Source organism: Lactuca serriola, chromosome 9, assembly GCF_051521515.1.
Source record: "Lactuca serriola cultivar US96UC23 chromosome 9, Lser_US96UC23_V15, whole genome shotgun sequence".
Taxonomy (NCBI): domain Eukaryota; kingdom Viridiplantae; phylum Streptophyta; class Magnoliopsida; order Asterales; family Asteraceae; genus Lactuca; species Lactuca serriola.
Window position 1 is genome coordinate 158,882,075 of NC_136416.1, and position 14,581 is coordinate 158,896,655.

Sequence of the window (14,581 nt, forward strand, 5' to 3'; positions counted from 1 at the left end):
GTCATACAAGAATTTAGTCTGGATTGGCTTGGAATTGGTGGTGCCCGCCTCATCTCCTGTTCCTTGTTTGGTTGTGGACCTAGGGCGGACCCATTACATTCGACGTTTTATCTAACCTAAATCTTATATAACTTATATATGCTGGACAATTATAGGGGAAATCTACGGGTAAATCTAGAATACATCAACGTATCATTTGGGATTATTCTGTTTACACTTAACTAAGAAAATATTGCATTTTCTGGAAATCAAACTTCATCGATTTTAAAAAGGAAAACGGTTTCTACTCCAAACAAAACTCTTATGAACTCACCAACCTTTGTGTTGACACTTTTCAAAACTACTTGTATTCTCAGGAAATCAGTGAAACAGGAAAATTTCAGCGCTTTGAAGATGGGACGATAAACCGTCAACAATTTATTTTTGTCATCATATTGTAATTGATTTTGAAACATGTAAACATACACTTTGATGTAACTCTTTCAATTATATTTATGATGGTTGTAAATACTTTGAGCACTATTATACACGTTGTTGTGATACTGTACATGAAGTCCTCCACCCCTGGACGTTTCCGCCATCCTTGGTTTGGGGGTGTGACATCTATACACCGAGTGACAATGTAGTCTTCATTGCAAGGAGAGGGGTTTTCCGAGAGAGAGAACTCATAAGCCAAAGGGATAGTGGGAAGCAAATCGATCTTGAAGATCTTCAAGAGTCGAGCAATGAAGGAACCTCTAACACTGGAAATCAACCTGAGGAAGAAACTCTTGTTGAACCTGTTGACGAGTCCTTACCTCTTAGACGTTCCAGTAGGGCTAGTGTTCCAACCCATTTGTATGGATTCCATATTACTACTGAAGGGGATACATTTATTAGTGATAATACACTGGTAAATTTGGACGAACCTAACAGCTACAAGGAAGCCATGGCGGGCCCAGAGTCTGCTAAATGGAAAGAGCCAATGGACAGTGAGATTCAGAGTATATACGACAACCAAGTTTGGAATTTGGTTGATAATGTACCAGGTTGTAAGACGGTCGGGTGCAAGTGGATCTTCAAGAAGAAGACGGACATGGATGGGAAAGTGCACACTTATAAAGCACGATTGGTTGTGAAGGGATTTACTCAAACTCCAAGAGTTGACTATGATGAGACCTTTTCACCAGTCGCGAAAATAAAGTCTATTAGGTTGATGCTCGCAATAACTGCATTTCATGACTATGAAATATGGCAGATGGACGTTAAAATTGCTTTCCTTAATGGGAAGTTGGCTGAGGATGTTTACATGAATCAGTTAGAGGGTTTTGTCGATGCGAAGCACTCCAATAGAGTGTACACATTTGAGAAATCTATTTATGGATTGAAGCAAGCGTCTCGCAGATGGAATCTTTGTTTCAACGAGAAGGTCAAAGAGTTTGGTTTTCTGCGAAGCGAAGATGAGTCATGTGTATATGTCAAATCTAGTGGGAGTATAGTGAGCTTTCTCGTATTGTATGTCGATGACATACAGCTCATAGGAAACAACATCCCAACCTTGCAGGAAGTCAAGTATTGGCTTGGGAAGTGCTTCGCTATGAAGGACCTCGGAGAAGCTACATATATTCTGGGAATAAGGATAATAAGAAACAGGAGTAAGAAACTGATAGGACTTAGTCAGGATACATACTTGGATAAGGTACTAAAGCGTTTTAGTATGGAAAATTCCAAGAAAAGGGAGTTGCCAATCCAAAGCAATACCAAGTTGAGTAAGACTCAGAGCCCGAGTATGGAGGAAGAAATAGCTGAAATGAGCCGAGTACCTTATGCTTTCACAGTTGGCTCAATCATGTACGCTATGACTTGTACTTGCCCTGATGTGGCCTTCGCTTTGAGCATGGTCAGCAGATATTAGGGAAACCCTGGTAGAGCTCATTGAACTGCGGTTAAGAATATTCTTAAGTACCTTCGGAGGACCAAGGAATGGTTTCAAGTCCTCGACGGGAGTGATGACTTAAGGGTACGAGGGTACAGTGACGCTAGTTTTTAGACAGATCGGGACAATTACAGATCACAGTCTGGCTGGGTCTTTACCCTTAACGGAGGAGCAGTAACTTGGAAAAGTTCCAAGCAAGAGACTGTAGCTGATTTAACGCGTGAATCTGAGTACATTGCGGCGAGTGAAGCATCGAAGAAGGCAATATGGTTGAAGATCTTCAATGGAGACCTTGGATTTGTTTCATCCATAAAGGAGCCTATGGATATTTTCTGTGATAATGAAGGTGTGGTTGCCTTGACCAAGGAACCAATGGATCATGGCAGGTCCAGACATATCGACAGAAAATATCACTTCATTAGACATCGGGTAGAAGAAGGAATCCTCGTAGTAAAGAGGGTATCATCAGAAGATAACCTAGTAGATCCCCTCACAAAGGGACTGAGTAGGGTTAAGCACTTGCAGCATGCAAGGTGCATTGGGCTGAAGGACGATATAAGTTTGGATTACATAGATAGGAAACACGTAATAGATAATTTGTACTTGACATTTGATGAATAAATAAAGGTGTATTATTTATGAGTAAAGTCACTATCTTGTGTTGATTATTTATCTATGGTTTCAATTTTGCATGTTTTGACTTCCTGAATAATAAGATTATTCAAACGGTCCACAGTCGCTCATATGCTGGAAGTAGATATGAAAGAAGACTGTCATGAATTTTTTTGTAGATTGTCTAAAAGGTTTAGACATGGCAAAGGTTTGCTGCAAAGTTCATGAGTGCTTATGAATTATGATTTGAGCATTGGAATAAACCCGCGCTTGCTGGTATCACTTTATGGAATTTATCACGAGTAATCGCGAGACGATAATATCATATAATCTTTAAACCTAGAGATATGGTTATTGTTTATTGGTTAGTTGTGCATTGATAATGCATAAACGCATTAGTAACGTGATGTTATAAAACGCATTGTTGTGTATGATTTAGCCAGTAAATAATAAAAGCATATAAGTCAAAGTTTATATGTTCCTTTTATTCTATGAGGATAAAAGCGATATTTGGCCACTTGATGATTTGGTTTGACTTATGTGTCGGGCCTGGTCAGGACGAAGTTGATATGTTCAACTAAGTTCTATGTCAAACAAATCAGAGATCGAGAAAGAATATGTTGAACAATAAGTATGACTATGTTCCATGTGATTGTCAGCATGATATCTAGAACAGAGGATTATACGATCCCTTATCTAAAGGACATGATTTTGATCAGAGTTGACAGCAGGGTATAAGAGCTATGATTGCTAACCGGATTCTGAAGTCATATATGAGATATAGTTATCAGACTTATCCAAGTGGGAGACTGTTGGATTAGTGTCTAAGCTTGTAACTATATTTGGTATGAACTTGACCCGGTTGTTCATAGTCCTTTTGGGTTGCCTTCACCAAAGCAACTTGACAAGGTAATTTATGGAGAGAGAGGATATTATGATTTATTAATATATTATAATATTAATATATTAAAGGGGAAATCATATTATTTAATTAATGTTAGTCATAAATTAATTAGGAATTAATTTGGTGGCTAAAAGAGATTAATTAAATAAAGGGGCTTAAACTGTCAAATGTGTGATAGTTGAGTTTAGGGTTGGAAACCTAATGGATCAAATGGGGAACGAAATTATGATGGTGATCCATCAAAGTTTCGCCCATAGGCCCTATTCCAGAAGGTTCCATGGGTTGCTTGGTGATTAAGTTGTCCATTAGAGTTTTACCTGAAACCCTAGCAGCCTACAGTATAAATAGAGACCCCTACATGCAATTTTCGGCCACTTGCTTTCAAAGGAACCCTAGGGCCAATTTTAGCACCTCTCCCCTCTCTCATATTGCCTTCTTGCTTGTGTGGTGTTTGTAAACCATTAGAGGAGTTACACTTGTGACTCTAAGCTCCAAGAAGAAGAAGATCCAAGATTTAAGAAGAGGTAAACATCTAGATCTGGTATATCTGAATATTTTTCGAAATATGTATGCTAGATTAGGGTTTGTAAGTCTTGGATACAATGCATGTACAATAGAGAAACCTAGATCCAAGCATTAGGGTTTGCATGAGCACATAGGAAAGTTCTTGTGTATTAAACCCATCACCCTTTGCTCATCAGAATATGTACCAATAACAAGTCTCGGTACTGGAAAGCTCGACCAGCTCCTCTCCCTGCCGTCGTTACAACAGTTGAAGCTGGCGTGGCAGCCGTCTCAACAATGGCTGCATGGCACTCGACAAAATACTCACCCATGGCAGTCTTGAAAGACCCAATCATCTCCGGAATATGTCCCCGAACGATCTTGATCACCTCCTCCCGGATGATCTCCCTGACATGATTCTCTGACAATACTGGCATATCCTAGCTGCCAACTCTCGATCCTGATCCGGATCCGGTCTCAAAACAACTCGAATAATCCATACCATAACATGGGACCAACTTCCAACTAAACCCTAGGGGTTGTGACTTCCTTGCTACGCGTATGGGTCCTGTGTTTTCAGTAGTACGGGCCCATACTACCTTCCACACCTACCCATATTTGTCTCAAGTATCACCACAACAACCTAACAATATACATGCCCATGGTGACCGCTCAACCTCACCCCTAGAGGAAGGCTAACTGTCTTACAACTGAACTACCAGTCCCACATAACCCACCCATCCATGAAACTTCCACCAACCCTGTAGTACTAGTGTATGCTAGCCATACATAACGCTGGACCCTAAGCCCTCAATCAGATAAGAACAGAACATAAGGCCAAATCAAACATTCTCAAGCTATAAGATCTTGATTATGTATAACCGTGATGTATACACTAAACAACTACATTAATGATGTTAATCTCATATAAAGGAAACCCTAGGCTAGCAGGCATCATGTAATCAGGCAATTCTATCATGTAATTCCTAAAGATCCCTAGCCTAGTATTAGCATGTTGTTCTAACATATCACAATATCAAATAACCGTATGGTATTTCGGGGTCTACTTACTGGTTCCGGTTGATCGTACACTTCGCATCCTCTTTTACTTATTTTGAAAACCATTTAAAATTATTTTGAAAATCTTTCCTTGATTTGTGACTGGATTCATACGAGTGTTCCTCCAATTCACTCAAACCAAGGCTCTGATACCAACTTGTAACACCCATAAAATTCAAGCCAATTTAAAACTTTTTAAATCATTTGAAACCCTTCAATTATTACAATTTGTTTTCAAAATAGTTTATACATCAGAGTTCCCAGAAATCATAATCATTAATTGAGGAAGTGTACGGTTACGCCTTCGCCTTCCTGCAGCCATCTGCTGAACCTGAAACTGTAAGCCCGAAAGCTTAGTGAATTACCCCCAAAATACCCATACATACAACAATACACATACAATAACAAACCGCATACTATGGGTCCAGTCAACCATCGGGTTGGAATACCTCAGGCCCTCAAACAACCAGTTGGAATGCCAATATACTATAGATCCAATCATCCTCGGGATGGAATACCCCAGGCCCACAACCAACAGGTTAGAATGCCCACATACTATGAGTCCAATCATCCTCGGGATGGAATACTCACGGCCCACAACCAACAGGTTGGAATGCCTTGGTCTATTGGCTTTCGCACAAAGCAGATAAGCCTCAACCGCCAAACAAATATGTGCACAAATAACAGTCTATAGACAAACAAACTGATCTAACAGATCATAACAATATAACAACATCCTATCTACCAGGATACTGATCTAACGAATCACAGCAACATATAACATCCTGTCTACCAGGAACCTGATCTAATGGATCATAGCAACATATAACATCCTGTTTACCATGATACTGATCTAACAGATCATAACAACATATATCATCCTATTTACCAGGATACCGATCTAACAGATCATAACATCATATAACATCCTATCTACCAGGATCCCGATCTAACAGATCATAGCAGCATAACAACATCCTATCCACCAGGATACTGATCTAACAGATCATAACAACATAACAACATCCTATCCACCAGGATACTGATCTAACAGATCATAACAACATATAATATCAGGATAATGATCTGAAAAGGGCCGGCCTTAGTGCCTTAGACCCTTGAGTATAGTGGGGATAACTCACCTCGCAACTGGCACGCTGAAGAGATAAGCTCAACTCTCGGATCACCGTCACAAACTCCACCACCTATATCCACCATAGATCCATATCCATAAATTTCCAATCTCCCAAAATGCCCCAAAAGTCCAAAAGCCATCCTTGGTCAAAGTCAAAGTCAACGGTCAAGGTCAACAGTCCATGTTGACCCGACTTGTCGAGTACAACTAGCCACTCACCGAGTTCCTTGCATAACTCACCAACTCGTCGAGTCACTTGAGTGACTCATCGAGTTCCTAATGTTTGCGGCTGAAAACTCCTTGGCCAACTCATTGAGTTTCCCTTGCAACTCGCCAAGTTCATACGTGCCAAAAGCCGGGAAAACCCTAACTGACTCGTCGAGTTACCCTACTGACTCGCCGAGTTCACGACAATCATCATCGGACTCGCCGAGTTGACCATGTAACTCGCCGAGTCCCTTCAATCCATTATTCATTCAGATGATTTTTAAGCCATCTTAAGGTTCCATATTGCAGATCCAGCTTCCCAAGGCATGTTTATCACGTAAAGTTGCAAACTTTACGTGCATGCAATGCTCTAAAGTCTTATAATGGAAAAACCAAGATTGTTATGGAGTTTTACACATAAGGAGAGGTTCATTCTTGCCAAAGTTGATAGCTTTATGGATTTAGAGACCAAGGAGAGTTCAGATCTGAAGTTACAACTTCAGATCTGAGCTCATACCCAAAAATAGCTTCATAATATGCTAGAAAAACACAAAACTTTAACCAAATGAGATCTAGAATGAAATGAGGTCAGGGTAACGACTTGATACCTTCCGAAAGATGCCATCTGAGGTAGATATCAGATCCACACATGTTCTTTGCTCCTAGCCACTTGCTCTTCAAGTTCTTCTTATAAAGATACACTTTCCAAAGCTTTAAAACACACAAATGGAGCACACTCACACGAATTAGGGTTTATGGACTATCAAGAGTCTGTAAGGGGAAGCTGAGGAGGCCAATGATCCTTTAAATAGGGTGCAAAACCCTAGAAATTAGGGTTTCATCCTCCAGTTTCTACTCGTCGAGTCCCTCTTTGGACTCGGCGAGTAGTTCACTTAAACACGTAGACCAACCCGTTGCTACTCGATGAGTCGAGCAACCAACTCGTCGAGTAGACCTTGAAACCACTAGGATCTTATAACAATATAAACCAATATCTGGGAATCAGGGCATTACACGCCGAGTCCTAACTCAACAAGCTCATAATAATAATACTCAGCATAAATCACAAATACATAATGTAGGATATATCAAAATACTCAATATAACACATAAGACCCTCCGGTCACACATAGATACCACTCACGGTAAGTATAATGAGAAGACTCACCTCGTAATCAAGTAAGTAATAATCTCGTAGATGAATCTCAAACTAGCCTCCGCCTAACACATAAGATAATTATCTCTAATCAACACTTAAATCACGGCTCAAAATAAACTAGTTAAATTTCTCTCTCAAACTCATGGAATAGGTAAAAGACCAATTTTACCCCTTCACAGTCCCCATACTCCATGCCTTGACCAAACCCTAAAGTCAACACTTGAGTCAACTGTCCATGTTGTCCCGAATCGCCGAGTGCATCTATGTGACTCGTTGAGTCCCCCTTGTTCCTTCAGAACCTCGCGAAAACCCAACTCAACTTGTCAAGTTGTCCCGTCAACTCACTGAGTTACCCATGTCCAGACTCATCGGGGAAAACCATACTCGACTCGTCGAGTCAGATCGTTGACTCGACGAGTCCCTTTAGTCTGAATTCTCATTCAGACGTTTCAAGGAAGATCTACTACTCCACACTCTAGATCTAGGCTCCCAAGGCTGGAATGTCACGTAAACCTTCGATCTTTACGTTTATGCATGGCATATTTTGCTCCAAAATGCCAATACAACTCTAACAAGGGTGTTTAAGCACAAATACTCTTATATGGTTGCATAAAGCTAGGACCTTTAGACTCTATGGACCTCACAAGGTCCATATCTGAAGTCTAGACCTCCTGTTTAGACTCAATGCACTCAATGTCCTAATAAAAGGTGGTAAAATCCCAAATCTTCCATAATCGCGAGATCTAACCCATAAGATGAGAAAGGTGAAGGATTTTTACCTTCCACAAAAGCTCTTAGTCGATATAGCACTAGATCCAATAGTTCCTCCTCGTTCCTTGCTGGATAATCTCCTATTCTCCTCAAAAGATGAACTAGAATACTCAAAGATTAACTCTATATCTCTCTTAGCTCACTACACACGCTTAGGGTTTCACTCAGGGGTGTTGGGCAGCTGGTGAGGCAGAAATGAGGACATAAGTTCTCTTAAATAGGCCCCAACCCCGAACATTTAAGGTTTCACCTCACAGCGCCTACTCGGCAAGCCAGCTCTCTAACTCGTCGAGTCAGTCATTAAACCCACGTGACCAAATCCGACTCTACTCGACAAGTTAGGCTCATAACTCGTCGAGCCACTCATGAAACCCCAAATAAATAAATAAATAAATAAAAGAAATACCTGGAAGTTGGGATGTTACATAGGTCCTTGGAATCCAATCAAAGTGGCTAAAACAAGATCATTGGCCAACAAAGGGGTATGTATTTCTTATTTATCTAGAACAATATTAGTATGAACATTGGGAAACATTGGGAGTTTAGGTCCTTGGAATCCAATCAAAGTGGCGAGAACAAGATCATTGGCCAACAAAGGGGTATGTATTTCTTATTTATCTAGTAGTTGCTATATTAGTATGAACATAAGAAAGAATTGCAAAAAGGTCCTTAAACCTTTCTGGCCCAAAAGTGGTGCATTATGTATTTCTTATTTATCTAGTAGTTGCAATATTAGTATGAACATAAGAAAGAATTGCAAAAATGTCCTTAAACCTTTCTGGTCGAAAGGTACACCCAAGCTCAGTGGCCCAAAGCCAAATTTGGGTCGAATTTGCAACCTTTGCACGCAAAAAAGAGAGCCTTGGTTCTAATAAGTCTTACAAAGATAGCTAGACTTTGTAATTATATACTCATTTCATTTTCATACTCCCATCAATGTGGGAGGAGTTAACCATTTAACCAATTTATTTTTTTTCTTCTAACTACCACACTTTGATAAGTAATTTTTCATTCATTTCTAATCCATTTTGGACGTGTGATATATCAAAACGAATGTATCACGGAGGAGAACATGAATACATAATCATTTGTCCTTTTTTAATACATTAAAAGTTTGAAATCCGTGCTCAAAAATAGAGAAAATCCTTTTTTGGAAATTAATAAAATTAATTTTCCAACACTTTTAAAACATTAATTTCAATGTTTTTGTTGGTTAAATGTATAGGATACGTACGAGACACTTTTTATATTTATGCTTGGTATATGTGTTGTCGAATTCTAAAATGTGATTTGTTGTTTATTGTATTTACTAGTTTATAACCCGTAAGAATCATGGTGATAAAATTAATTAAACTTTCATACTAAAAAATCAAAATTATTAATCAATTATTTTAAATAAATTATTACTTAAAAGATATTTTTTAGTTATATAAAATTATAATCGTTGATTTAAATAAATACATGAAGGTATATCACCTTATAATCTGTATAAATTTTATTTTATTTTTTAATCTAATATTATTAATGTAATATAATTAAAGTGAAAAAGTTTAAAATTTGAAATTTAAAATTTAATGTAATCAGGATAGGAAATTTAAAATTTAAAATGGATAATTAATATGTTGACAAGTGACATAATATTAATGAGTAGGTCTAATATAATGACATTTGTCAATAGGAAAATAAATCTATTTATTTATTAAAATAAAAAGAGAAAGATTTATTCATTTTGGGCAGCAAAAAGATAATTTTTTGTTTATGATTTTTTTAATTCCCGTTTTACCGACTAAAAAATTATCACATAATTAAGAAAATATTCGGTCAATCATCCACAGGATAAAGTCCATCTGTAATCTGTCGGAAAATGTCACAATATAAGGTCCGTCGGTAAAAGCCACAACATAAGGTTCATCGCTAATCCATCGATTATATGGGTCGTTGGTACCAAAAGGCCAATGGTCTAGCGGTAAGGAGTGGTCCTCTCATAGGAGAGGTCATGGGTTCAAGTCTCACCTAGAAACATAGGTGGTTATTTAGGAGTAGGTTAGTTAGTTTGCCGTTTCCAAAAAAAATATGGGTTGTTGGCATTCCATCTGAAAAGTATAAACATAGGTGGTTACTTAGGAGTAGGTTAGTTAGTTTGCCGTTTCAAAAAAAAAAAATATGGGTTGTTGGCATTCCATCTGAAAAGTATAAACATAGGTGGTTATTTAGGAGTAGGTTAGTTAGTTTGCCGTTTCCAAAAAAAAAAATATGGGTTGTTGGCATTCCTTCCGAGAAGTATCCATCGGATATTTTGTGGTTTGTAATTTTGTTAAATTTGTGGTTTTTACTTTAAATCGTACGACACTACACCACAAACACCCTAGTGCATAACATAAAGTGGTTGTAACTTTCGGTTTGTGAAGATAGTAGGGTTTGTTGATAGATCACGTACCCAAATTAATTTTGGAATCCAAAAGTACGAGGCTACGACTAAGATTCCATTTAGGATCATTAATTATTGATTCGATCAAGAAGATGAATTCTGGTTTGAAGGATTCAATGGATTAAGTTGAGAAATCATTGTGACATATCCATTTAATGTTCATGAAATGGCTAGTACTTTAGTGATAATTATCAGGAGTTTCTCCATTCTCCTTCTGTATACACTGAAACTTTTGGATTATCAATATATCGGAATTTTATTTAAAACTTTATTGTTTAAAATTATATTTAAAGGATATTTTATATATAATGAATGCATCAAAACGTTATTTGATTCGTGTAAGCCTTTAGATATAATTAAGAACATATTTTGAAGCAATTTCTACTTGAAAAACTTACATACAGTACACTATATATTACAAAGTAACCACAATATTAATTAAAATATACCACAAAACATCGATATTATTGTGAAGGGAATGAATATTAAACATAACCAAACATGGCGTCTCTTTAGATGAATTTTATTTAACGTCACAAACAAAGGCAGTAAAATTAATTCCTTCTTTTGTTTTGTGTACGTATCTAACCATACTGCTTACATGGTTGCAGAAAAAGGTATGAAGACAAAGTTATCGCTAGGAAAGAAGTGACAAACAGAGGAAGTTCCTGGCTCGACACCAAGCACGCTAAAGGATGGATGCTTACGACTCCACTGAGACGTATCCATGTGGCAAACACTCAGTGCCTCAACCATATCACCATCTTCACCTTCTAATGAAACCATAAGCACCTTGTTCTCGCTCTCTTGGCTATGGCAATAAAACACTGCATATGGGTATGGCATGGTGTGACAAGCTACTAACTTTGGAGATGGTATGTTTTGTGAGATTTCAACCACTTTATAGTTTTGCAAAAGTCCAACTGATGAGTGTTTAAGGTGGGTTGTTGCCAAAGTTTTGACACGAGTGTCGAATCCAAAGATTTCCCTTGTGAAGTCGTAGACCGATTCTAATGAGGTTGCACAAAACTTGGTCTCACCGTTAATGGGCTTGACCTCACATTCTTTGAGGGTGTTTTCCATGGCTATGGCTTGTGGAGAGCCATGTGAGATTGAGAACAAGTGAAGGAGGTTTGGGAATTCTTCAAGAGAAAAAGGGATGTTATCGGCTTCGGCTTTAGAAAGGATTTGAGATGGGGAAAGGTGTCTGTTTGGGAAGTAAATAGGCATCACTTCGCCTACTTTTAAGTCATTTATCATGAAGAAAACCATTAATTGAGGGTCTTTATGATTTGTAGATGGTGACGACGATGATGAATGTTGATGATCAAGACCATGACCATGATCTTGATGCGTATGGTCATGATGATGGAGATATTTGGTGACATCCTCCATTTTATTGAGTATTAAGACATTAGCTTCTGTAGCGCTATCTCCTATCACATGCTGTTGCAAATCGAAGTTGTAAAATAAGTTAGATTTGACCTTAATAACAATTATGTGTGTGACAAAGTAAGAAAAAGAGGAACTACCTGAACAAGAAGAAGATGAAAGAAAAGAACCCAAGATGCAAATCCAAAAGCCATGACTTGTTCTATGAAGATGCGTGCTTTCTCTTGTAGGTTGTATGTTTACAAATTTTATCCCAAACTATTAAACAAACACAAACACACACACACACACACACACACACACATATATATATATATATATATATATATATATATATATATATATATATATATATATATATATATATATATATATATATATATATATATAGTCAAATCGTATTGATATACATTTACTCACACAGGAGACAAACAATTGGAATACATATAAAATTAGCCAAAACTAAACATTGTTACATAAGCTAATAACAATAATATAAAATCTACCTGCATAAAGTGGTATTTAAGTGGTGCCACCTAACGAAATAATGATTCCGGTTACGATGATTCATGTTTTAGTCCAAAAATATCAGTAGATTAATTTAAAAAGTTTGATAATACCTTGAAATTATTATTTTTTTCTCAATCAACAATGTGTTACATCCTTGCCTATTTGACAGAAAAGGATACTTGGAAAGGGATATCTTTCATGAGATTTTTGATGATTATTTTATTCGTCGTCTATTATAATTTGAATAAATAAATAATATAAGTTATTGATCTTTTGGAACAAAAAAATGTCATATCAGAGTGATAGGTCCCTAACAGCCATCTCTTAACATTGGAAATTCAAGCTTAATTTAAAACAAAACATGACTGCGTGTTATTTTGGAAGCGTCGAACATGTACATAAGAACAACAATAATGAACTTAGTACATGTTCCATATATTTTTCTTAATTCTTATACAATAAATGTTGTACATAATTTTACTGAAGAAAAAGTCACAAAAGGTACGTTATTTCATACGAGTATTTACTAAAGACAAAATTGCAAAAATGTCCACGCAGTATGCATGTTTTTTTTGTTTTAGTCCAAATCCCGACTTTTTTGGTTTCATAATCCTTTTGAGCTAGTTTTGCTGTGTTTTTGGTCCCTCTGAATAGTGAAATGACTGTAATACCCTTGGGGTATTTATTTTTCATTTTTCTTTCATTTATTCTTAAATCTAATACTAATTTATTTATTTTAATAATTAAAAAAATAAGAAGGGCCCACCTTTTCTCTCTCTCTCTCTCTCTCTCTCTCTCTCTCTCTCTCTCTCTCTCTCTCTCTCTCTCTAAATCGCAACCCCTTTTTCTCTTGCAACAGATCGATTTCTTTTCTTTCTTATTTCTTTATGATCGCAGATCGCCTCTCTCTCTCTCTCTCGTCTCTCTCTATCTCTCTCTTCAATAATGAAGAGTAAAAAAAAACCCTACCCTCATCTTCTTCAAAAGAAGATGATCAGCAATGGCTTTTTTACTGGATCTTATACTCATTCCTTACTCTCGTGGAGATGCTTCTTGTATCTGTCCTTGAATGGTGACTACTGGAATAAAACACAACCATTTAATTTCAAGATTTGATCATCGTGTGATTTATAGAAACTAATGGTTAGCAGATACCGATATGGTATGATGTGAAATTGATAGCGGTGGCGTGGCTGGTGTTGCCACAGTTCGCAGGAGTTGCTTTCATCTACAATAAATTTGTAAAGGAGAATGTGATTAAGAGATACTACCCTAGGATTGGAGGAGGAGAGCAAAAATCATCTTCGTCGTCCCCAAACGGAAAGAAGAAGAACAAGCCTGCTGATCTTATGACCACTAAGAAATCCAGTTGATTGGGTTAGGTTGTCGGTATATGTAACACTAGCCAAAATAGGTCAATAACAATCACATGTGGTTATGCTAATCATGTAATGGGATAAATGTACTATGTATTTCATGATAAATTATAATACAAATATGAACTTTCTTTATGATACAACTCAAAGTATACGCCCATACGATTCCAAAAATATAGAGAACGTCTGAATCTGACTTCGCATGAAGAAGTTATGATAAACCGAACACTATAAATCTCTATAATAAGAGGAATTTAAAATATACTTAGAATTAGCTATTTAAGTCTAAAAGAGAGTTGTAGTACTCGTAAATACCTACGCGTGCATATAAAGAACGTCAAAAACAGAGTTCGTATGCAAAAGTTATGGCCTTCCAAGATATCGTTGTCAGAAACCCTAATTTTGACTGAACTCACGAGGTGAACATAAATGTTCACGAGGTGAGGACTCAAACCGCCACATTTCGGATCTAGAAGGTGTGACGAGGCTGCGAGGGGATAAAATCCAAACTCACGACGTGAACAAGGAGTTTTTCACGACGTAAGGAGTCACATGGCCACCTTCCGAAGCTAGGGAAGCAAATGGCAAGTCTACGGGGTGAACATGAAA

General features: G+C 37.3%; 1 protein-coding gene across 1 annotated transcript; it reads right to left on the reverse strand.

The window, feature by feature from the left end:
• Positions 1–11,179: 11,179 nt before the first annotated feature.
• Positions 11,180–12,384, reverse strand: LOC145074967 (BURP domain-containing protein BNM2A-like). The gene is made up of 2 exons (XM_079021275.1): positions 12,227–12,384; positions 11,180–12,140 (listed from the first exon to the last, which is right to left on the reverse strand). The coding sequence occupies exons 1-2, from the start codon at positions 12,278–12,280 to the stop codon at positions 11,292–11,294; spliced, it is 903 nt and encodes a 300-aa protein (XP_078877401.1). The 5' UTR covers positions 12,281–12,384; the 3' UTR covers positions 11,180–11,291.
• Between the last annotated feature and the right edge of the window lie 2,197 nt (positions 12,385–14,581).

What these genes read in the sequence shown, in the direction of transcription:
- LOC145074967 (XM_079021275.1), bottom strand. Translation starts at nt 12,280, where the DNA reads ATGGCTTTTGGATTTGCATCTTGGGTTCTTTTCTTTCATCTTCTTCTT. An exon ending in TTCATCTTCTTCTTGTTCAG is followed by an intron (nt 12,141 to 12,226) that starts GTAGTTCCTCTT and finishes GATTTGCAACAG; the next exon opens with CATGTGATAGGAGATAGCGC.